This window comes from Apteryx rowi, unplaced genomic scaffold, assembly GCF_003343035.1.
Source record: "Apteryx rowi isolate R43461 unplaced genomic scaffold, aptRow1 scaffold_553, whole genome shotgun sequence".
Classification (NCBI taxonomy): Eukaryota; Metazoa; Chordata; class Aves; order Apterygiformes; family Apterygidae; genus Apteryx; species Apteryx rowi.
In genome coordinates this window covers 527,392-547,127 of record NW_020450820.1, presented here as the reverse complement: position 1 = coordinate 547,127, position 19,736 = coordinate 527,392, and the positions used below count along the sequence as shown (strand labels likewise).

General features: G+C 34.2%; 1 protein-coding gene across 1 annotated transcript in view; it reads left to right on the top strand.

Annotated features, from left to right (window-relative positions):
• Positions 1–19,736, top strand: part of DIAPH3 (diaphanous related formin 3) — a gene marked incomplete at its 5' end in the record, with an annotated part of 246,726 nt that overhangs the window by 55,939 nt on the left and 171,051 nt on the right. The window contains 3 exons of the mRNA XM_026081539.1: positions 158–262; positions 2,732–3,061; positions 4,077–4,191. Coding sequence (XP_025937324.1) covers positions 158–262; positions 2,732–3,061; positions 4,077–4,191 — 550 coding nt within the window. The remainder of the gene's footprint in view (positions 1–157; positions 263–2,731; positions 3,062–4,076; positions 4,192–19,736) is intronic.

The window sequence follows — 19,736 nt, the reverse complement described above, 5'->3', positions numbered from 1 at the left end:
ATTGTGTATGTGTCCTTAGTTTTGTTGCATGTAAGTTTAATAGTAAGAATATAATGAAACATGAAAGGAGAAGTTGGAATCTAGAGAAACTACATAGAACCGGAAGGTTGCAACAATTTTCTTTTCTTTTGCTTTTTTTTTTTTTTCCCCTTCTTAGTTTGAAAAAGATTTTATAGTTCATCAGGAGACCCAGGCCCTGCTACAAAAAAAAGAAGAACGAATCAGTGAACTTGAAGCAGAATTACAGGCTTTTAAATCACAGGTATAAAACAGTTTAAAGAATATAACAAGTATTGTTGTTGAAATAAATTTCACTTGGTACTTTTTGTGTATTCTAATAGTACATTTCAATGAGTGTTTTTTTTTTTTTTTTAAAGAATTCTCTTATCTATTATTACTGACTATTAGTTTCCTTTTTTCCCTGAGTTTTATACAAAGAATTGTAGTGTGACATTAATTAGCTCTGAGTTCCCAGTTGATCCTACTTGTGCCTGACCTCTGTTAATTAAACTAGTTTCTTATGTTTCATTTGGGTTTTGCTTTCAGTGTCATATATTTCAGAAGTAATTAACCACACAGGGTAATAAGTCTTATGCTCTTAGATTAGCATTCATCACTGTGATCTTTATCCCTCCACAGGAAAATATTCATTATATAGTTTACTTTGCTGAAGCCTTACCATGGATGTCCAGCAGTGAAAGAAATAACCTGTGGCTGGATAAGAACATTTCCAGATAATTTTTCAATTTTCAAGCTTTAATAGATACTTTAAAATACGATGGAAAGAAGACATGCAGATTTTGAGTGATACTTCAGTTGACTAGTAACTGCTTCAGCTTTACGATCTGTGTAAGGAGACTGACCAAGTGATTTTTTTTTTTCCTGTGCCTTACAGTGGRTATAAGAGGCACAATCTAAAAATGACATGTTTCTCAATGCTGTCTTTCTTTAGTATAGGGAGATGATGAAATATGTTTTGATTGTCCTTTTTTTTTTTTTTTTTTCATTGTGTAATTTTCTTAACAAATAAAATTATGTCAGCTCTGCTTTGGTAATGTCTAACAATGTCATTCTGATTCAGATTTCTGGTCAGAATTCACTATTAATGTCAGAATCTATCTTTAAAAAAAGGCAATTGCAAAACTTGTTGCTTCTCCAGAATGTATTTTATTGACAGCTTTATATCGTGCATTAAGAAAACAGTTTTATATGCATTTCCTGAAAAACCTGTTTAAATACTCATTTTTTTGCAAGTGAAATAGCTTTTTCTCTCCTATTTTCTACTGTTCTATTGTTCACTAGATTAAACATAATTTTTTTTTGTGGAGATAGACAGTGAGCACAGTATATGGTTATACTCACAAATTATTATGCCATGAATTTCCTATAATTAATATTTCTTGAAACACATTATAAATATCAAATAATTTCTTACTTCAATTTAGTACTTATACCCTTTTAAATCTACCCAAAGAGGAATGTTTGGTTTTCCATTTGGCATCAGTTTCTACTTAGCATTACTATTTCTGCATGTTATGACCGTATTTCTCCTGGTCTCATTCCTCATTTACTGTTCTGTATTATTTGGTGTTCATTCATATTAATTTTCTTTCATTTATTAGAACTTAATTGTTCAGTGCCTACATGTAAGTGTAAAGAACACATACATTCAGCAATTCAAAAAACAATAATGCTGTTGTGCCTTTATTTATTTATATTCCTTGATATTCAGTTATTTCCTTTTTACAATACATCAGTCCTTTGGTTAACATAGTCCCTTCCACATTTCAAAAATGAAATGGACTATTCCAGTTCATAATTATCAGTTGAATAAGCTGATATTATCACTAGTAGATAAATATTTCTTTTTTATTTTTATTTTTTTTGTCAAGTCCCTATTTAATAATGTTTGAAAGCCTATGGTAGAAGTTGTTCAAATAGTAGAAACAAAGATATATTTTTAGGCTTATAGAAGTGCAAATTAAAAAGACCCATCTCCATACAGTACAGATCTTCACCATTTAGAATAATAAATCAATGCAGTATCTTAAAAACTATTAATATAGTTGTCAAAACTGCTTGATTAAGTACTACACAATATTGTGCAGTTGCTGCATTTTCTATCGACTTTGTTATAAAGGGTAATGTTTCCTGATTTAAAAAATATAATGGCCATTAGTTTTATGTGTTTGCAGATTTAAGGCAGCACTGTATGTATTAAGGATTTTTTTCATCATCCTTTGCCCTTTTAATTCTGCAGAATGAGAATGCTCATCTATAGCAAAATATCTATCCTTCAGCTCTGTTTGTTTGTTTATGTGGTGGCTCCCAAAAGAGAATTACTAATCTAGTCAGATACTTTCATTTGTTCTGGATTAGTAAATCCTGGTGATACTTCTCTGTTCTGTAGGGTAAGCAAGAATATTGGAGACTTTGATGTTATTTTTAAATACGAGCTAAACTCTGGTAGTCTAGATAAACTTTCATCAAGATACCTATCAGACACCTTTTAGATCGTGATCAGTGAAATATGACAAGTGGGTTATAGCATTTCAGGTTTTCATTTTTTTCCRTGTACCTTGTGGTCTGAATGTTCATTTAGAATATGGAGACTTTCAGTTATGAAATCAAAAGCCAAATGGTTCTGGATTTAATCTATAAGCTACGGCTCTTATGACATCTTGTTTATTAAAAGTAATGAATATGAATAAGAATATTTTTTCCTTATCAGTATGGCTCCTTGCCACCTGGATTTCTGTCACCAACACGTGGAGATGCATCTGTCACTGCACTGGAAGTTGCAGGACCACATCAGTTGCCTCCGCCTCCTCCACCGCTGCCTTCTGATGGAGTAATCCCACCACCACCTCCTCCCCCTCCTCTTCCATCTTTAAATGGCTTGGGAATTCCTCAAGCTTTTGGTGCTGCTCCACCACCACCACTTCCACCAGGCCTGCCTGGAGCACAGTGGTCTCCACCTCCACATGCTTTGCCATTTGGCCTGAAGCCTAAAAAAGAATTCAGGCCTGAGGTTACCATGAAAAGACTCAACTGGTCCAAGGTAAGCCTGATTAATGGAAAATTTCTGATGTAAAATCTAACATAGAGCTTAGTTTCATTTCTGACAACCCATTTATCCTATCTCGAACAATTGATAAATTAGTTAAAATTATGTAAGAACTCATAAAGACTTTGTGCCTTTACATTAATTTTATTGCTTTTGGAAAACTACGTTGCACTGACTCATAAATCATCTGGGCAGATCTGTTGACTTTCTGAGATATTTGGATGAGTCATTTCTGGTGAAGAAATAATACAACCTTGATACCCGCTTGCTTCCTGGGTCCTGCTGCACCTGGTCTTATAGTAAACTGCTTACATTGGATCAGTCATTGCATTATACTGATGGTTTCAAGACAAGTGTCTTACATCTGTATACCTATCTAGTCTGGATTGTGGGAAGAAGCACTGCAGGTCTCTCCATTTGTCCTCTGTGTGCATGTACTCATTTAATTTAATGCTTAAAAAGTATGGTGTCCATCTAATCTTTTCTTCTCTGGAACAATCAGTTGAGTTTTGGAAACGATAGCTATTTAGCCCAAAATAAGTCAATTTAAAGAGCTTGAGTTTTATGAAGCAAATCAAAGCCTCAATTTAAAAAAATACAGTGTTTAGTTGAACCAAATGTGTTCAGGGACGATTTAAAACTTGCTCAAGTTTAAAATCTAGACCAAAAATAGTTTGCTGTGTTTAGACCTTGGGTAACAGAGTATGTTGTCAGTATTGCTTTATATTGTCAGAATCATTTTGTCTAAAAGTACTTTAGGCTTTATTATCTTGAATCAGAAGCATTTTACGAATTCTAAAGATGAGTTGTGTACCTGTACCAATACTTCATGTGTTTTACAGACCTCTGAAATATTTCATTTACTCTGGGTTCTACAGTTACCCATGTTCTATAGATTTATTTTAAAAATTAAAAGTTGTGTCAATATAAAAATGATTAAAACTCTGTATTAATATATAGCCTTAAAAGAATGTAACTAATAAATGTTTGTTCTGTTTCTTGCTCATAGATCAGACCTCAGGAAATGACAGAATCGTGTTTTTGGGTTAAGGCAGAAGAGGACAAATATGAGAATGCTGATATGCTTTGCAAATTGGAACTTACGTTTTGTTGTCAAAAGAAGGGTAAGTAACTAATTGCTTTAATTTTCAGCTTTTAGAGATGTCTTTCAAATACTATGTGAAAGATTTTTGTATATAACACTAATGTTCTGTTTTTTAAAAGGAATGTGTGGGGGAAAAAAAATGAAAATCCCAAACTGCTTAAAGAAATAATATTTTACTCAAAAAAACAAAAAAAATTGTGTGACTTATAAGGAAAATCTTACCAAAAAGTCAAGAAATGTTTCTTGGTAGATCAGAATTTTTATTTGGTCACATCTGAAAAATCATTTATAAAATGTTGTCAGAGTACCTTAATAAAATACTGTGATCCAATCTAGAATTCAGAAGATGATATGTTTATCCTCAGAATACATAAGCTAATTGACGTGCTTTGATTCCTTGGAGGAGAATAGTCTTTTTAATGAGAATTTTTACTTTCTGATAAGCATGTAGCAACATAGCTCTCCCCTGATATTTTGCTTAGTTTCTTCCTGTATCAGCTTTTACAGCCCTGTGGAAGAGCAAACTCTTTAAAGTACTCCTGGCTTTAAACCTCTTTTTCCTTTCCAGAAGTAAGTAGTCTCATTAGTAGATTAGGTTACTTCTACCCCATATATGAAATGTTCATATTTCCACTGTTATTTCTTGACATTTCCACCCCCCACTCCCCACYCCCTGTGATTGCTACCAGAGACTTACTACTTTGGAACAGCCAAAAGGTTTCAATGATTAATTCCTTTTCAGATTTTCAGTCTTCCAAACTGAAAAGAAATTATTATATGTATTTGTTTAAAAAATAATTTAGAATGAAATATGTAATATAGTGCAAAGGGTTCTCAAACCACCCCCCTTCCGGTTTTTTTGCCCAATGCTTTGGTATCTTGTGGATTTTTTTTTTTTTGACATAACCAAGAACTCTTCTGCTTTTGGCAAAGTAGGTTTTTTTTAATGTTTCAGTTGCTCTAACTGTACTTTTACTGAGTAGAGAATTGCAATTTATTAATGTTGATACATAATGATATTAAAAATGTTGTACAAAGAATAAAAAGGCAAGAAAATCTCATAGACCATAAACATTTTTGCTTGAATCTATTAGAAAAAGTCTGAAAGATAATTGTGGTGTATTTATAGCATTAAGAGTGTTCCTTAGAAAGTTCCCTGAATTAATAAGGTGGAGAGTTTAAGAGCCACTGGAGGAAGTAATGTTTCCTATGTAATTAAACAGTAAAACTTGGGAGACAAGATGTTTAAGCTAAACATGTTAATATCTCAGAAGAGGATTGTGAATCTCCACAGACAGCAAGAACATTAAGAGTTAATGAGATTAACATCCCATCAGAATTTAACTGAATGGACTGAATACGTTGTTTTGACAAAACAAAGAGAGTAGTGGGTCTACAGTTTAAAAATCTTATAACCCTCTACTCCAGAAGCAGGGGGAATAAAAATGCTGTAGCCTGCAGASACTTTTTTTTTCTTTTTTTAAACACATGGGACTTGTAGCTTTTTTAATTTTTGAAATGATTGTCACCTGGGTGGTACAAGAATGTGCCATCACCTTCATTTTCTGAAGGAGGTGGTGACACTAAATATCTTGTTTAGATGAGTAAGTAGGTGTCTAAATAGCAACATGAAACTAAATTTCACCTTTGCTCAAGCGAGTGGTTTACAAAAAAATTGTATGAATGCTTAAACACCTAGGTAGACACCATTTGGTATGTTGGTGTCTGTCTTATTAACAGCATGAATTCAAGTACAAAGAACAGCACAGCAACTGTTTTTGTTCTCAGCACCTTGGGGGGAGGAGATGCTTCTTTGTAGCTTGTATATAACTTGTTAATTAGAACACCACTTGCCAAAGAAATTGGATACCTCTATTTTCTACCCTTCTCAGTCTTGAAGAGTTTTAGCACCATACTTTCTAATTCAGAATCATCAAGCTATTCATTACACTGAATTTGGGAACAGTCCTTGACTGTTCTAAAAAGCTCTAAAGTTTTGTTTCTGACACCAGAAAATCAAGAGGATTTTTAAATGATTCTATAGCCAAATGATGGGATGGAGAGAATGAGCTGGTTTCCACTATGCTGAAGGGTCTGCTTATGTATTCTTTTCATTTGAAGTCATTGTATAAAAGAGGGGTATCTAGTTGAGGAAGTGGGGACCAGAATGTTCAATGATGCTTTAAGTGAATTTTGTTCTCATTAAGTAAAATTAGATTGAAGTACTCACATGTTCAGTTGCTGCATATTACCAGCTGATGTTCCAAAAGTATTTCAGCTTTGATCCAGAAGAGGAAGTCTTATGTGTACATATATAATCCACCGAGGAATTTCTACTAGAAAATAGTATAGAATAGTATAGAATAGATTTGAAGCTTTAGCAGATGTTTGTATAGAAGTTATAAGTGATGCCGATTCTGAATAGAAATTGAAGATGTGATAGAGGTATGAAAGAAACATTACTGCAAGTACAAAAAAGTAAAATGAGAATCTGGTTTCAGACTGTAGGAAAAATACTGAACAGTAACATGAAACAAAGATTATACATGATCAAAATAGCTCTTGGCGATATCAAGAAGGTCAAGGAGATATTCGTACATTTGTAGAATTATTTTGGTTGGAAGGGATCTCTGGAGGTCATGTGGTTCAACCCCCCGCTTAAAGCAGAGCCAAGCTAGTTCATGTTGCCTGGGGCTTTCTCCCCTTGAGTTTTGGATATCTCCAAGGATGGAGATTTCATAGCCTCTATGGCAACCTCTTCCCATGGTCCAACACCCTCATGGTGAAAACTTTTCTTAATATCTAGATGGAATATCGCTTGTTGCTACTTCTGTCTGTTACTACTCTTTCCCCCCCCCCCCATTGTACACCTCCAAGAAGAGTCTGATTTCATCTTATTTGTAGCCTCTCATTAGGTAGTTAAGTTAACAGTAAAGTCCCCCTGCCCTTATTCTTCTCTTCTCAAGGCTGACGATCACAGCTCTCTCAGCCTTTCCTTATACACTGTGTGTTTCTGCCCTCTAATCATCTTGACTTTTCTTGGACTGGGGAGGCTAAAACTATGTACCCCTTTCCCTGAGGGAGGAGAGGAATAGAGGTGAAATAATCACTTCTCTTGACTTGCTGACTATAGTCTTGCCAACTTACTGAAAGAAGTGATTTCACATTGCTGCTTTTTATTTAAAAACAAACAGACAAAAAAAMCCCTTGATTATTGGTGAAGAGACCACTTAAGGAGATATGGGTGGAGATAATTTCTCTTAATTTTATAGTTGTTATAAAGGTATATTAGTCGCTTTCCAGGAATTGAACATTTTGTGAATGTAATACTTTTTTTCTTTTTTAATGTTAGAATTTTGGGATAGAACATAAGAAATACCAGAACATCAGTGACTGACTGTGTTCTTGCAGCAAATTATTGGAAACAAGGTGTAATTTATTGAAAAGCTCTTTTTCATAACTTGGAATAAATTTGTAATCTTAAAAGAAATGTTATTTTTAGATAAGAAAGTAGGCAAGGGCAAAATGGAAAACCAACTCCTTTGTCATAGAAAACCTCATAAATGTACTGCTACATACGGGTCGTAGGAGGAGAACATTAGTTCAGAATCTGGGAATATAGATCAATTTGGAATATTTTCAGTGCAACTACTTAAGAAAAGATTGGATTATGACAGAAAAGTACACATATGCTTTAAAATATTTGTTTAGGGGGAAAAAAATTTTTTTGTGAGTTGCCCCAAGACTGTATTAAAAGATTCTGGAATCCTCAAATTATTAGCTTTGTGTCAGCATTTAAAGGAATATAACTTAAGAGAAAAATCACTGCCCTATGGATATCAGTGTGGGAGTATTATACTGCCCTTGACTGTCTTTATAATGTGTTGGCAAAAGAAAATATTGATAACTGAGAAATTCTCAAAATAAGGTGTATGTGAATGGTTTGCACTGATGTTTTTTGGAATGCTGACAACTGTTCTTTTTGAGGGCAGAAAGAAAGATGTGGTACCAAGGATAATTTGAGGCTTGAAAAAGAAAGAAATAACAAGAACTAGAAAGTGTTCAAGATTTATCAGGATTACATTCATGGCTGCAGATCAATGTGTAAATGTGAAACAAGTCTTTCTGGCAACACCAGTATCAAAGAAATAGCTTACGTACTATAATTCTTTGAAAACATTAAACCAAATATATGATTTATAGTTGACTGACATGTGAAATACTGAGCAGAACAGCTGGAGCAAAGCTTACATGTGCTTTTATATTGTCTAAAGCCTAAAACTTAAAATGGTAAAACAAGAATGCTTCATATCAAATGACAACTGCTCTTTATATAGTGATCACAATCTTAATGTTGTACCAAGAGAGAACAAGTCAAACAAATCTAGCATGCAGGTATTCAACTTCAGGACAGGAAACTCGATGAAAGAGGCRAATGATCAAGCAGACCGGATTTCCATGTCTACAAGCAACCTGGTGGCTGTTCAAAAAATGCTGCATCGTCATTCAGAAAAAGCCCAACCAAAGCATGTGTGTGTGGTTGGTTTGTTTTTAAAGAGAGAGAGAGAGGGAAGTGTGGCTTATAGGAGAGTTAAGGACAGTATCATAGGGAAAAAAATATTTAAAATGGGAAGGCTTGCCCAAATGAAGAGAACAGGAAAACCCATTAAATGTAGCAACATAAATATAAGTAGGACATTCTTCACATTCTTTTTTAGACTTATGAATTTCTTAAGCCAATGTTAAAAGGATTATTTAAATAATCAAACCCAGCAAGTTAGCTAGGGAATTGATGGGACCACTTGGTGAAAAGTTCAAAAGTTCAGCACATTCAAAGATCATTAGACAAATTCAGGGACAACAGATCCAAAACAAATACTAAAGGAAATAGGAAAGCAGGTATTTTCTAGCAAACTTTCTTCAATGTATATAGGAGAAGGAACATCCTCTTTGGAGAAGTGAAGAGAATGGATTATAAATAGTGATGAGGCTAGCAGAATCTCTCCAAGTAACGTGTCTTACTGTTCTTGGAGACAGAGTATTTGGATAGACAGATTGTTGGCCTGACCCAGTAGGGCATTTCGTAGGTTCTTAATTTTCTTAATTTTGGACGCAGAGTAAGGATGCCTGTGGTTTGCTTGGAGTAGCTCCAAGCTACTGTGTTTAAGACTTAAAATGCTTGAATAAGGTGAGTTGTTACATACAGATACTCAGCCTGGTCACTTACAGAAGGGAGAAAAGAAATGAAACGCCTTAAAGACAAGTACTGAGTTTTTGGGGATACTTTGAAGAGTACTGGTGTGGAGACAATACAGCAAGAAGTTTGTGGAAGTCTGTGAATAAGTGTAATTAATGTAGTAAAACTGTGATAATTTTGCTTGATTCAGGGTAATATGGTGGGGATAACTGAAGACAGAGCCAGCTACATGTTCCTAAAAAGCCATCTTTCTGGTGTTGGAAATGGTTTGCCAGAAGTGGTTATAAGACTCTGGAGGTCTATGGAGTGTTCACAAAAGCAATCTCTAACCATGAAGGAATCTTTGCAAGTGTTTAAATACAAAATGGCAACTTGTTTCATGTGTGCAGAATATAAGAAAGGTGGTAGTTTTATGAAATGGATGCTTTATAATTAGTGCGCTGGGTTTATAAACATACAAGTAATAAGTTGATTTGACTTGAGTCAATAAGAGTAGTTTTTTATGTGATCATTATTTATAATGTGGTATAGTGCAAATGAGAATTTGGAATTACAGATCAAACAGTATTTAGAAATGGTTTCTTATCTTCATTGTTTGCAACAATATGCAGATAACTGCTGCAGTTTATGGGAGATGGCAAGAAAAATAATTAAAAACCTTTTTTTTTTTAGTTCTCTCTAGGTATGAAAGAGAACTCATCTAGTAAATTCAAGAGAGAAAGATTGCATGATCTTTATATAGTTCATTTTTATTTTTTATTTTTATTGACTGGGATAGATTTTCATCCTAATCTTATTGGAGATGGCAGAGTCTGATCCCATCACTCCAGAGCTCCTGCCAGACTTGATTATTCAGAAATGAAACTCTTCTCTGGGAGTGCTATCACTGTTGTCTTGAAAAGGTCAATATAGTTCCCTCTGACTTTATTTTATTTTTTCTTTTCTAATTCTGCCAGATTTCTCTGAAACATGCCAGAAGGAATACTGATTTTGCTTCCATTAGTGAACAGAAATACCCTAGTTGAGTATAGTAATATTTGGATCAATTCAAGATACAGATTAATATTAGAGCTTTGGTATGAAGACCTTTCCCTTTGCACTAACACCTGTAGTAGAGAGAACATTCTTTTAGAATGTATCGGACTGACACTTTTGCCTCTGCATATATTCAAAGATGCTTTTCAGTTGTGTTAGCAAATGAGTTTTAAAAATGAAAACTTAAGTCCACGCAAGCAGGTTTTTTGTAGGCTGATGTAATCTTTAGAACGTTGAAGAGATTTTTGGTTCCGGGGTTTCACTGCAAGTTGGTGAAAATCTTGTTTCCTTTGGCCAAATTTATTTGAAGGTGCTGTTTTTATATTGTAGTGATAAATGTGTTTGCATACACTCTGTGTGGGGGGGGGGGGACCAAAAGCAGAAAGGCCGAGTTTGCTGTGGTGTCAACTGAGTTTCTTAGTAAATACTTTAAGGGTTAGGTGGAACTCCGTATCCTCTTACTTTACTTATCTGGAGAGTAAGGGATTTGAGTCTACAAGTCGCACAGCCTGGAGCAACTTCTGTGCATAATGTAGCACTGAGTAACTCGAGTTACCTTTAATGTAATCTTTGTGAACTGTATTAAAGTATAAGTCAAGCCTGCTATGTGTTTAGGTTTGGCTACCTTGCAGTATCATCCCAGCTGCTTTTCAAATCCAAATTATTCTGAAAGTTTTTCCCATAAAATGGAGGGAGGGGGATTTTGTTTTTGAAGAATGTGGGAGTAAGTTACAAGCAGCATTTACAAGGGGTGGCAACCGATCAGTCACTACTTTGTAAAGCACTGAAATGTCAATGGCACCTTGTAATTTCAATATGTCATCCTTCCATGGAGGAAAGAAATGGCATATTTATCAGTAGTTAATATATTATAGTTGTTTCTGTTCTTAACACAGATAGAATGAGCTATGCTTATCTTGTTTAGATAGTTGTATCAGTTATATTTGCTATGTACGGATTGGTATAAGAATCAGTGAATGAATATACTTCACACTGAAATGTATGAACTGGTTCTCTGGTGAGGAGGAGGACAATTTTACATTTTGGTAACACAAGGAGGACTTAGTTAACTAGTCAAGTATAAGAAATGACACTTGGGCTAATAATGTGACTGTTGCATCTGCAGGGGAATGAAAAAATGCTCATCGTGACTAAGAAGTAGCTTTCTGTTTCTGAAGGAAAAACAATTTTTGGCGTGTGCGCAAAAAAAAAAAGTCAAGCTGTCTAGATTCTCTGAAAGACCCCAGTTGCATCACGAAAGGGTTCTTTTCAATGATGCAAACTTAGCTATAAAGCATACAGAAACATAGACTATGGTGTGGTCTTTAAAATTATTTTTCTCTTGTGTTCGTAGCTAATGATTAGAATAATCTGACAATACCATTTATTCTCTCTCTCTCTAAATATTTTCTAAGCTATAAATTGTGGGTTTTTTACTTCCTTTTCTTTCTATGGCAGTTTGTTGGGATGAACTCATGTTTTAGAAGGTTTTTTTTTTTTTCTGTTAGCTTGTGCTTTACTCTTTTTTTCCCTTTTAAAAGTAATTTTTGCTCATTTGTTTTTTATCCTTAGAGAAGGCTTAGAAGGACAGCTCTTACCACAGGCATTCTTTTGGTCCAGACTTTCAAAAAAGAACAGGAAATTATGCTCTTTTCTCTTTTTTTGTGTAAAGCAATTGGATATTCATTTCCTACCCCTCAAGCCACTGTTAAATAAATGGGCAAATAAAGGCTTCAATAAGAAAATGTTCGGGCCGGGGAGGGGGTTGGTGTGGGTTTGGTATGGATTATTTGTGAATTTAGGTAATGTTTGTCAAATTGTGTGTGGGGCAGGGGGGAATAAAAAATTACTGATTAGTGTTTATTACTGATTGATGCTGAAAATAAACACTAAGACTTATGGGAACATATACAACTATTACATTCTCTCTTTTATGAGCCTTATCAGTTAGCAGTGTGGCTGCATCCTTCTACATGGAGTATGTTCCTTTTGGTGGTAATTTAAAAAAAAACAAACAAAACCCCCCAAAACCTTAACAGGAAAGTTCCAGTATGTATTATTATTAGGTGATTGGCTCTTGTCTTCTAAGCACAAACTAGTTGTTATTTCCTGTCCGCTTCAAAACATATCGAAATGTTTTGCTTTCTCCTCAGTGAAGTGCTTTGAGGGGGTAGTTCCTATAGTTCGCTGTTACCACTTTCTTCAAACAAGTGATTTTTTTTTTTTCTTTCCCCTGCATAATTGATTTCTCTCCCAAAATGCAGTGTTAGTCTGCAGTGAGCTTGTGTTTGAAGAAAACACAAAAGTGTATTCAGGCTAACAAAACAACCGGATCCTATTCTGCAACACTGTTGGAGGGAAAGCCTTGACCAGAACAGGGAGGGCCTGATGTTCTAGAAGCTGTAAGAGTGTCCTTTTATTGATTTCTAGTAGAGAATGCTTTTAAAATGGGAATAAGTAAAATCTTGTAGGAGAAGGGTATTATTTTCATGTAGACTAAGGAGGAAAAAAAGTCTGCTCCTAGACATCATACGTCCTAAACCATAAATGCTGATGGAATGAAAAGACAGGTTTGGAAATTAAAATGCAAGCTAAAAAATCCATCATGTACCCTTGCTCAGCTTGGTCAGTTTTTTTTAATGAAAAATACTCATTTTGCTGTGTTCCTAACATCTCATATTTTTGTCTCTTTAATTGCAAGAATCTTTCAATAATTAATTTGCTATCGTTTAATATTACACACAACATTTAAAATTCTACAAACCTATTTTCATAGTTTTTATTTTAGTGGGGGTTTTTTGTTTGTTTGTTTTTTACATTTTTATGCACTCAATGGTTTTAATGAATTTCTAATCTTGTGCTACAAGTATTTATATCGGACTGAAGGTAATACTATATCTGAGTGCGATAAAATCTTCATTACCACAGTGCTTTTATTGTCCTCTTTTCTTCACTAGGAGCTTAGAAAAATAATTTGAATGCAAGAAAAGAAATTAATTCTTAATTAAGTGGGGTCTTGTATAAAGAAAAGTAAGTTGATTACTTCATGTGAACATTCGAAATGCAGACTTCCATCATAGGCTGCTGTTCTCATGTCCAGTTGGTATCTACATGATAAATTTCTCATATAGTTTCTTTGTTCTAAACAGATACTTTTAGTCTGCAGATATCTTGCCTTGATAGTTTCACAGCAGACTCATTAGGAGTCTTTTTAAAAACTTTGTATGAACCAGGCACCACCATAAATAATGTGTGTGCTATAAAGTTCATGTAGATTTTTTTTTTTGTCATTAATAGCAATCCAATTACAAAGGTTATGTAAGAATGAAGAAAACGTAATTGATCTGAATTGGTAGGAGGTTTTTTTTTTTATTTTTTATTTTTTTTTAACAAATTGTTCAGCTTGAATTGGAGTTACTACAAAAAGTTCTCTTGTACAGGGTACAATCCAGTTTGCTATTCTGAAAACTGCTTGTTTTATTTATTTATTTATTTATTTTATTCTTCTTAAGGTCCCAGATACTTTAATGGAATGGTTCTTCATCTGGTCTGTCATGCAGAAAGAAATCTTTATGGGAAAAAAAAATGCTTAGGTTCCAAAAGCTCTGCTAGGATTTTGGCCCACAGTGAAATGGAAGATCCGTTAACCCATGTATGTGTGTTCTCAGCAAGATGAGCTATCAGCAACAGCTTTTGTGTTCTGCCTGTTGTAAATCAGTGTTACTATTGGATGGTGACAAAGCAATGAATATCAAACATCAGTTTCTGGATTTGGAAAAAACCCTCAACTCATAGTGTTGATGGTATAAGCAGGTTGGCACATGATTGCCTTTCTTTTAAAGACTTAAAAATGTAGAGAATTTTGAAGCCTTTTTGCTATGGTCAAATCCATTATCATCCATTCTGGAAAGGCTACAGTAGACCGTTTCTGTCCTAATGAAGTTATTCTTGTACAAACATCCCCAAAGCAGCCTTCTTCCTGGATGAACAAGCAAAAGTCCCCAAACCGATCCTTGTCTGGCAGAATAAGTAAATCTTCATAGCAAAATGAGAGATGTGAGACTGCCAGTTGTTGTGGTTTTATATGCATTCTTCCTCTGGATCAGTAACCAGTCAACTACTTCCAGTTTCATTTAAACTAAGAGAATGTAGAAAACTGACAGCAATGTCTGTAGCTCTCAACAACTTTGCATTTCTGTTTTATGGCTGCTTCTTCCCAGTCCTCCTTTTTTTTTGTTTTTTGGGGGATTTTTTTTTTAGGAGTTACTGAAGCACAGGGTTTTTTTTGTCTTGTTTTGTTTTTAAATATTAACTTACAGGATACTTTTGTAACAACTCTACTAGCCTCTAGCAGCACCTAAGTAATGAAATTAGAAACCTTATCTGCTCTATTACTCAACCTAACAGCTGTAAAGACTACATTTTTTTGCTGCTGTACAGTCTGGCTTGTCCTTTGAAATGATATAGAAATGCCTTCTTTCTAAAATTGTAAATGCATATTTATAGCTCAAAAGGGTAACAAGCTAAAAAGAGCCTACTTAGGGTGACTGCTTATGTTTACAGTTCATTGATCATGCAGAGTGATGCCTTGTGGGACTTAAAATCTGGCTACAACCTACTTGATTCATGTGCTGCAGAATGTTGCTTTTTGTTGCTGTTGTCATTTCAGTGTAAAATCCCAAAGTATTGGGTCATCTATTAGAAACGGTGGGAAGATGGAAAAAGCAACTAAATGTTCAGCAAATTCGCTTGAATGAAAGCTGTTATCAAAGCTGATAAAACAGGGAGTAGATATAACTGGAATGCGTGAAGGGATACTGGGATTCAAGGCTCAATTGCACATTGCTGGAGAAATCTTGGCACATGGAGTTCAACAGATCTATAACACTACTGTGAAAAGAAATCAAAACCGGATAGATATAGCTAAAAGCAAATGGGGTTAGATCATCCTAACTGCAAGAAAGCTAAGGGAGAAAGTTTACTGTTAGTAGTAATCTAGCAGTATGAACTAAATTGCTCTTTTAATGTTCTGTAGAATAGAAGCAGCAGTGATAAATGGAGGACTAGACTTGGTCAAACTTCAAGTGAAAGGGGGAAAAGAGAATACATTCCTTGCTATCAAATGACTTAAAATTGGCCTTGGGGGTCTTTTTCTTATTCAGCAAAATAATGAAAGAGGTAGTGAGCAAGTGGGGAAATAGTTAAGCTGTGCTGTGCAGATGCTTGCTTTATAATAGTCGTAAAGAATCTTGAACAAAAATCTTTTTTAAGAGAAGCAACAGTAATCTGAAGATCAGAACTGTCTGCTGAGAGAACCTGAAAATATGGACCAAAACTAAAGTAGGAAGCATAGTTAGGACTGATTAAGAACGTTCCTGAAGCATTGGTGGCAAAAATAGGAGTCAGTATGAAAAGGATAAGGGAAATTAAGAGTGAAAAGTTTGTTGTGTCAAGAGATGTTTGTGCCTCTGATTTGTCAAGGAAGCACTGTAGTTTGTTTTGCTATAACTTGCACCTTTCTTTAGGGTGAAATGGAAAGTATATTACACCTAACATCCTTAAAAATAAAAAGTTTGCTCATTCATACTTATATAAGTGTTTGGTCTGGACTGTTTATACACCTTTTGGTACTTACAAGGCTATATAGAGACTGGAGATAATCCCTATTCTTTCATCACCAGTTGGATTTTTTTTCTATTTATTTGGGGGGGGGATATATATGGTGTGTGTGTGTATCAAAGTACAGTTTTGCTGCAAGAACCACATTTACTGATAATGACATTTCCATTAGTTATATATCCAGGTCAATTAGAACAAATGCTTGGTTGCTTGTTTGCAAGAAAAACTAGTAAATAATTTTGATGTGTATGAGATTAGACTAATTCCTTCAAAGTCGGTTAGGTCTACCTAGTAAACAACTTTATGCATATATAAACCTAACAGTGAGAAAGATAAAATTCTTTTCCACAGTATTTGGAGGTGTTATGTAATCGATACGAAAAGAACGAAAATTTATGCAAAGCAGACTTATTTTCTGCTTTTATCTTTCTCCAACATTTATGAATTTGAGGCTGACATGACGTTGTGTGACCATATAGTGAAAAAATACTRCTATTAGTGTTGTATAATTAATGATATTTTTCTTTGTAAAAGATGTAAATAATTGAATCTGCATTCTAAATTGAGTATTAAGAATCTCTATAATAGAATCTACATTATCTTCAGTTTCACAAAACTATAGTATGGATTTTGAAGAGCAGGAATCCCAGAAGTTCTAATAATGTGATTTTTTTTTTTTTGTGTGTGTGTGTGTGTGCCTGAATTGCTGAAGAAATGAAATGTTTTCTGGACAGAATTTCAAATGTATGCTAATTAGAAAGTCATTTAATATGTAGTTTAAAACTCTATCTGCAGTATTTCTCTGATGTGACAGCTTTTGTGGAGTATATTAGCTTTCCTATTTTCCATTTATAATGCAGAAATAAATATCCTTTTTGAATATAAGAAATGAGAATTTGCAGTGAGTCTATGAGTGAAGTTATGCCCAGTTATATAATAAGGTGTGGTATTTCCATGGTCTGTAGCCAGTGAGGGCTAGAATTCGCTTGGAATCCATCATCACCATAGTTTAGTCTCAGTCAAACAATATGTGAAGATATGACAGTGTTTTAGTAAGAATGGATGGTACAGTTCTTTTCCATTCACTTTTTAACATAATATTTTGAAATATTGTATCTTAAAACATTTGCGACGGGTGCTGTCTCAGTTTGAATTACTTTCTCATTTATGATTGGCAGATCACTTCATTCCTTCATGTACCACAAGAGTGTGTCATAGGACAGTAAATGATCTGTATTACTGAATATCTATTACCGATTTGGTAAAAAATGAGAGAAAACTCTAATAAATATGAACTCTGGTAGCAACATATGTCGTACTTTTGTAACAATGCTGAGGTAACATCGCTTTGTAATTGGAAGACGCACAGACATACTTTAAAATGGAAGGTTGGCTTGTTCTCTTTTTGGAAAAGTGAGCTCGGTATTATTTCCTGTGAATTCATATTTTCAGTTAAATTAGCAAGATCTGTCTTGCAACTCAGAACCTAGTTTCCTAACTAATTCTTCTTTAGCTCATTGTTTTTTATATTCCCCTTTCATATTACGGAAAGCTCTTAATATTTGTATTTAAAGAATATCTTATCAGATTGTCAGCTGCTTATGGAGAATATTACCCGTCATACAAAATTTCTGAGAATATTTAAATATTTCTAAGTATTTAGGCTATGAACTATTGGAAAATGTTCTTTCGTGGGTTAGAAATTCATCTACCTAAAATGAAATATTTTAATTTACTAAACTTATTCTACTATCTCTTTTTTTTTGATAAACAATTAAAAAGTTTTAATGTGCAAATAGTTTGGCGTTCTAAGATCAGAACACTAATATTTTCTTGGGAAAATCATGTTGCTGTTTCTGTCTTTGCATCAACTACATTTCTGCTTGCTGCTGTTATGCTCTCCAGTTCCAAGGAAAAAGTTAAGATGACTTGCATGTATTTAGTGCATAGGCATCCTTTTTAATTGCCTTATAGAAGTCAGTTTTGGGTTTTTTTTAGCAATTATATTTGTGCATTAACTAAACAAATAGGTTTTATACTCCACTCAGTTTTCAGTGCTGGGAATTACTCCTCTTATTACATTTTACTTTACTACTTATCTCATGTCACTGAGCACAAATAAATAGCATTTATCTTGTGGGTTTTATGGTACTGTTAACTGTTTTGAATAAGCAGAAGAATTTGTTTGTTATTTTAAAAGGCTACAGGTAGATAGTGTTTAAGGTATATATGGTATTTTAGTGTTATTTAATTTACTTTCAGTTTTCCCAGAAATCCTACTCTTGGCTTTGGCTGTAGTTTATGACCTTACCAAAAAGCAGTTATGTAAAACAGGCTCCAAAATATGGGACAAATGATCAAAAAGGAGAGCACAATATAAAGGAGGACATGGAGGAAGTAGTGGTGTTTTGGAAATGTTTTTTCTATGTGATTTTTGTATGTCTGAATACAGCAAATGAAGATAAATACTAGTTACAGAAAATGTGCAACTGTTTGACTGTGGAGGGAGGGTTTATAATCAAGAGGGCTGGTGTTGAATCCCTATTACACTGGAGAGGTATAAATACTGCTTCAGAAGGCCTATCTACTTTGTAAAGTTGGACAAGATTTTCCAGTTTTTCTTGACGCAAAATAAAAACTATCCATTGTGCACAATCACATGAAGATGATATTTCATTTTGGTTACAGAAGAATTTAGTGTAGATTTCAGGAAAGAGGCAGAAGGAAGCAAGGACTATTTGCATAAAATCAGCCTTTGAGGCAAGGTTCTCTGTGGATACACGACAGCAGAGTTAGGCTGAGCTTCCTTTGAGAATGAAGTATGTGCATTTTGCTTCAGCATCTCAGTTCTGGAACTAGAGTATATCTGGCTTACGGTAATCAAGCAAGTTTTACAGCTTTTGCTGATTTCATGGGAGAAAGATACACTTCTTGTATCTTTCAAGAAGTTGGAGTGGTCTCTGTGTCAGAAGCAACAGTAAGAAAACTATATGCTACTTTTCCTTTTTTTCCTTTGCCAGAATTTTAAAGAACCGACCTTGGCATTTTCTGTAATTACCATATCAACCTTAAACCCCCCTCTCTGCAAAATGTTCTATTTAAATATAAATACACACACACGTATGTATGTATGTACGTATATAAGAGCATGTGTGTGTGTATCAGGGGGATTCTAGTGACTTGTCTTACTTCTAGGGTGTTGAAAAATATTACTTTCTTCTATTTAATAAATGTTTTACAATAAGAAACTGTAGCTGTAATTTGCAGAGCATTGTTATACAAGTGGTACACAACAGTCCCTTTATTTCAAAGGAAAAAAATTATTTGGTACCTGAATAAACTGGTGCCTAAAGGTAGATGATGTGATTTCCTCATACTGTACATACCTTCATGGGTATATTATGGATATAGAAATTATATCTATTATATTTTGTAACTTAATGCTTTTCTGATGATTTAAACTTGTGGCTACAGTTAATAGTTGGTGCTTGCTTGCTTTTCTGTTTTGTTAGCTGTTTTTTTTTTTTTTTTTTTTCCCCCACCTCCTCTTTCAAGACTTTCTTCAAGAGAAACAGAACTTTAGCAGACATTCTATAAGGTCATAAAATTAAATAAATGGTCATTGACTCATTTTATATGTTTTTCTTAGTACCTTTTATTAGGGTTTTTTCCATATTAGAAGCGTCCAAAATCAATACTTGAAATGGGTAGTC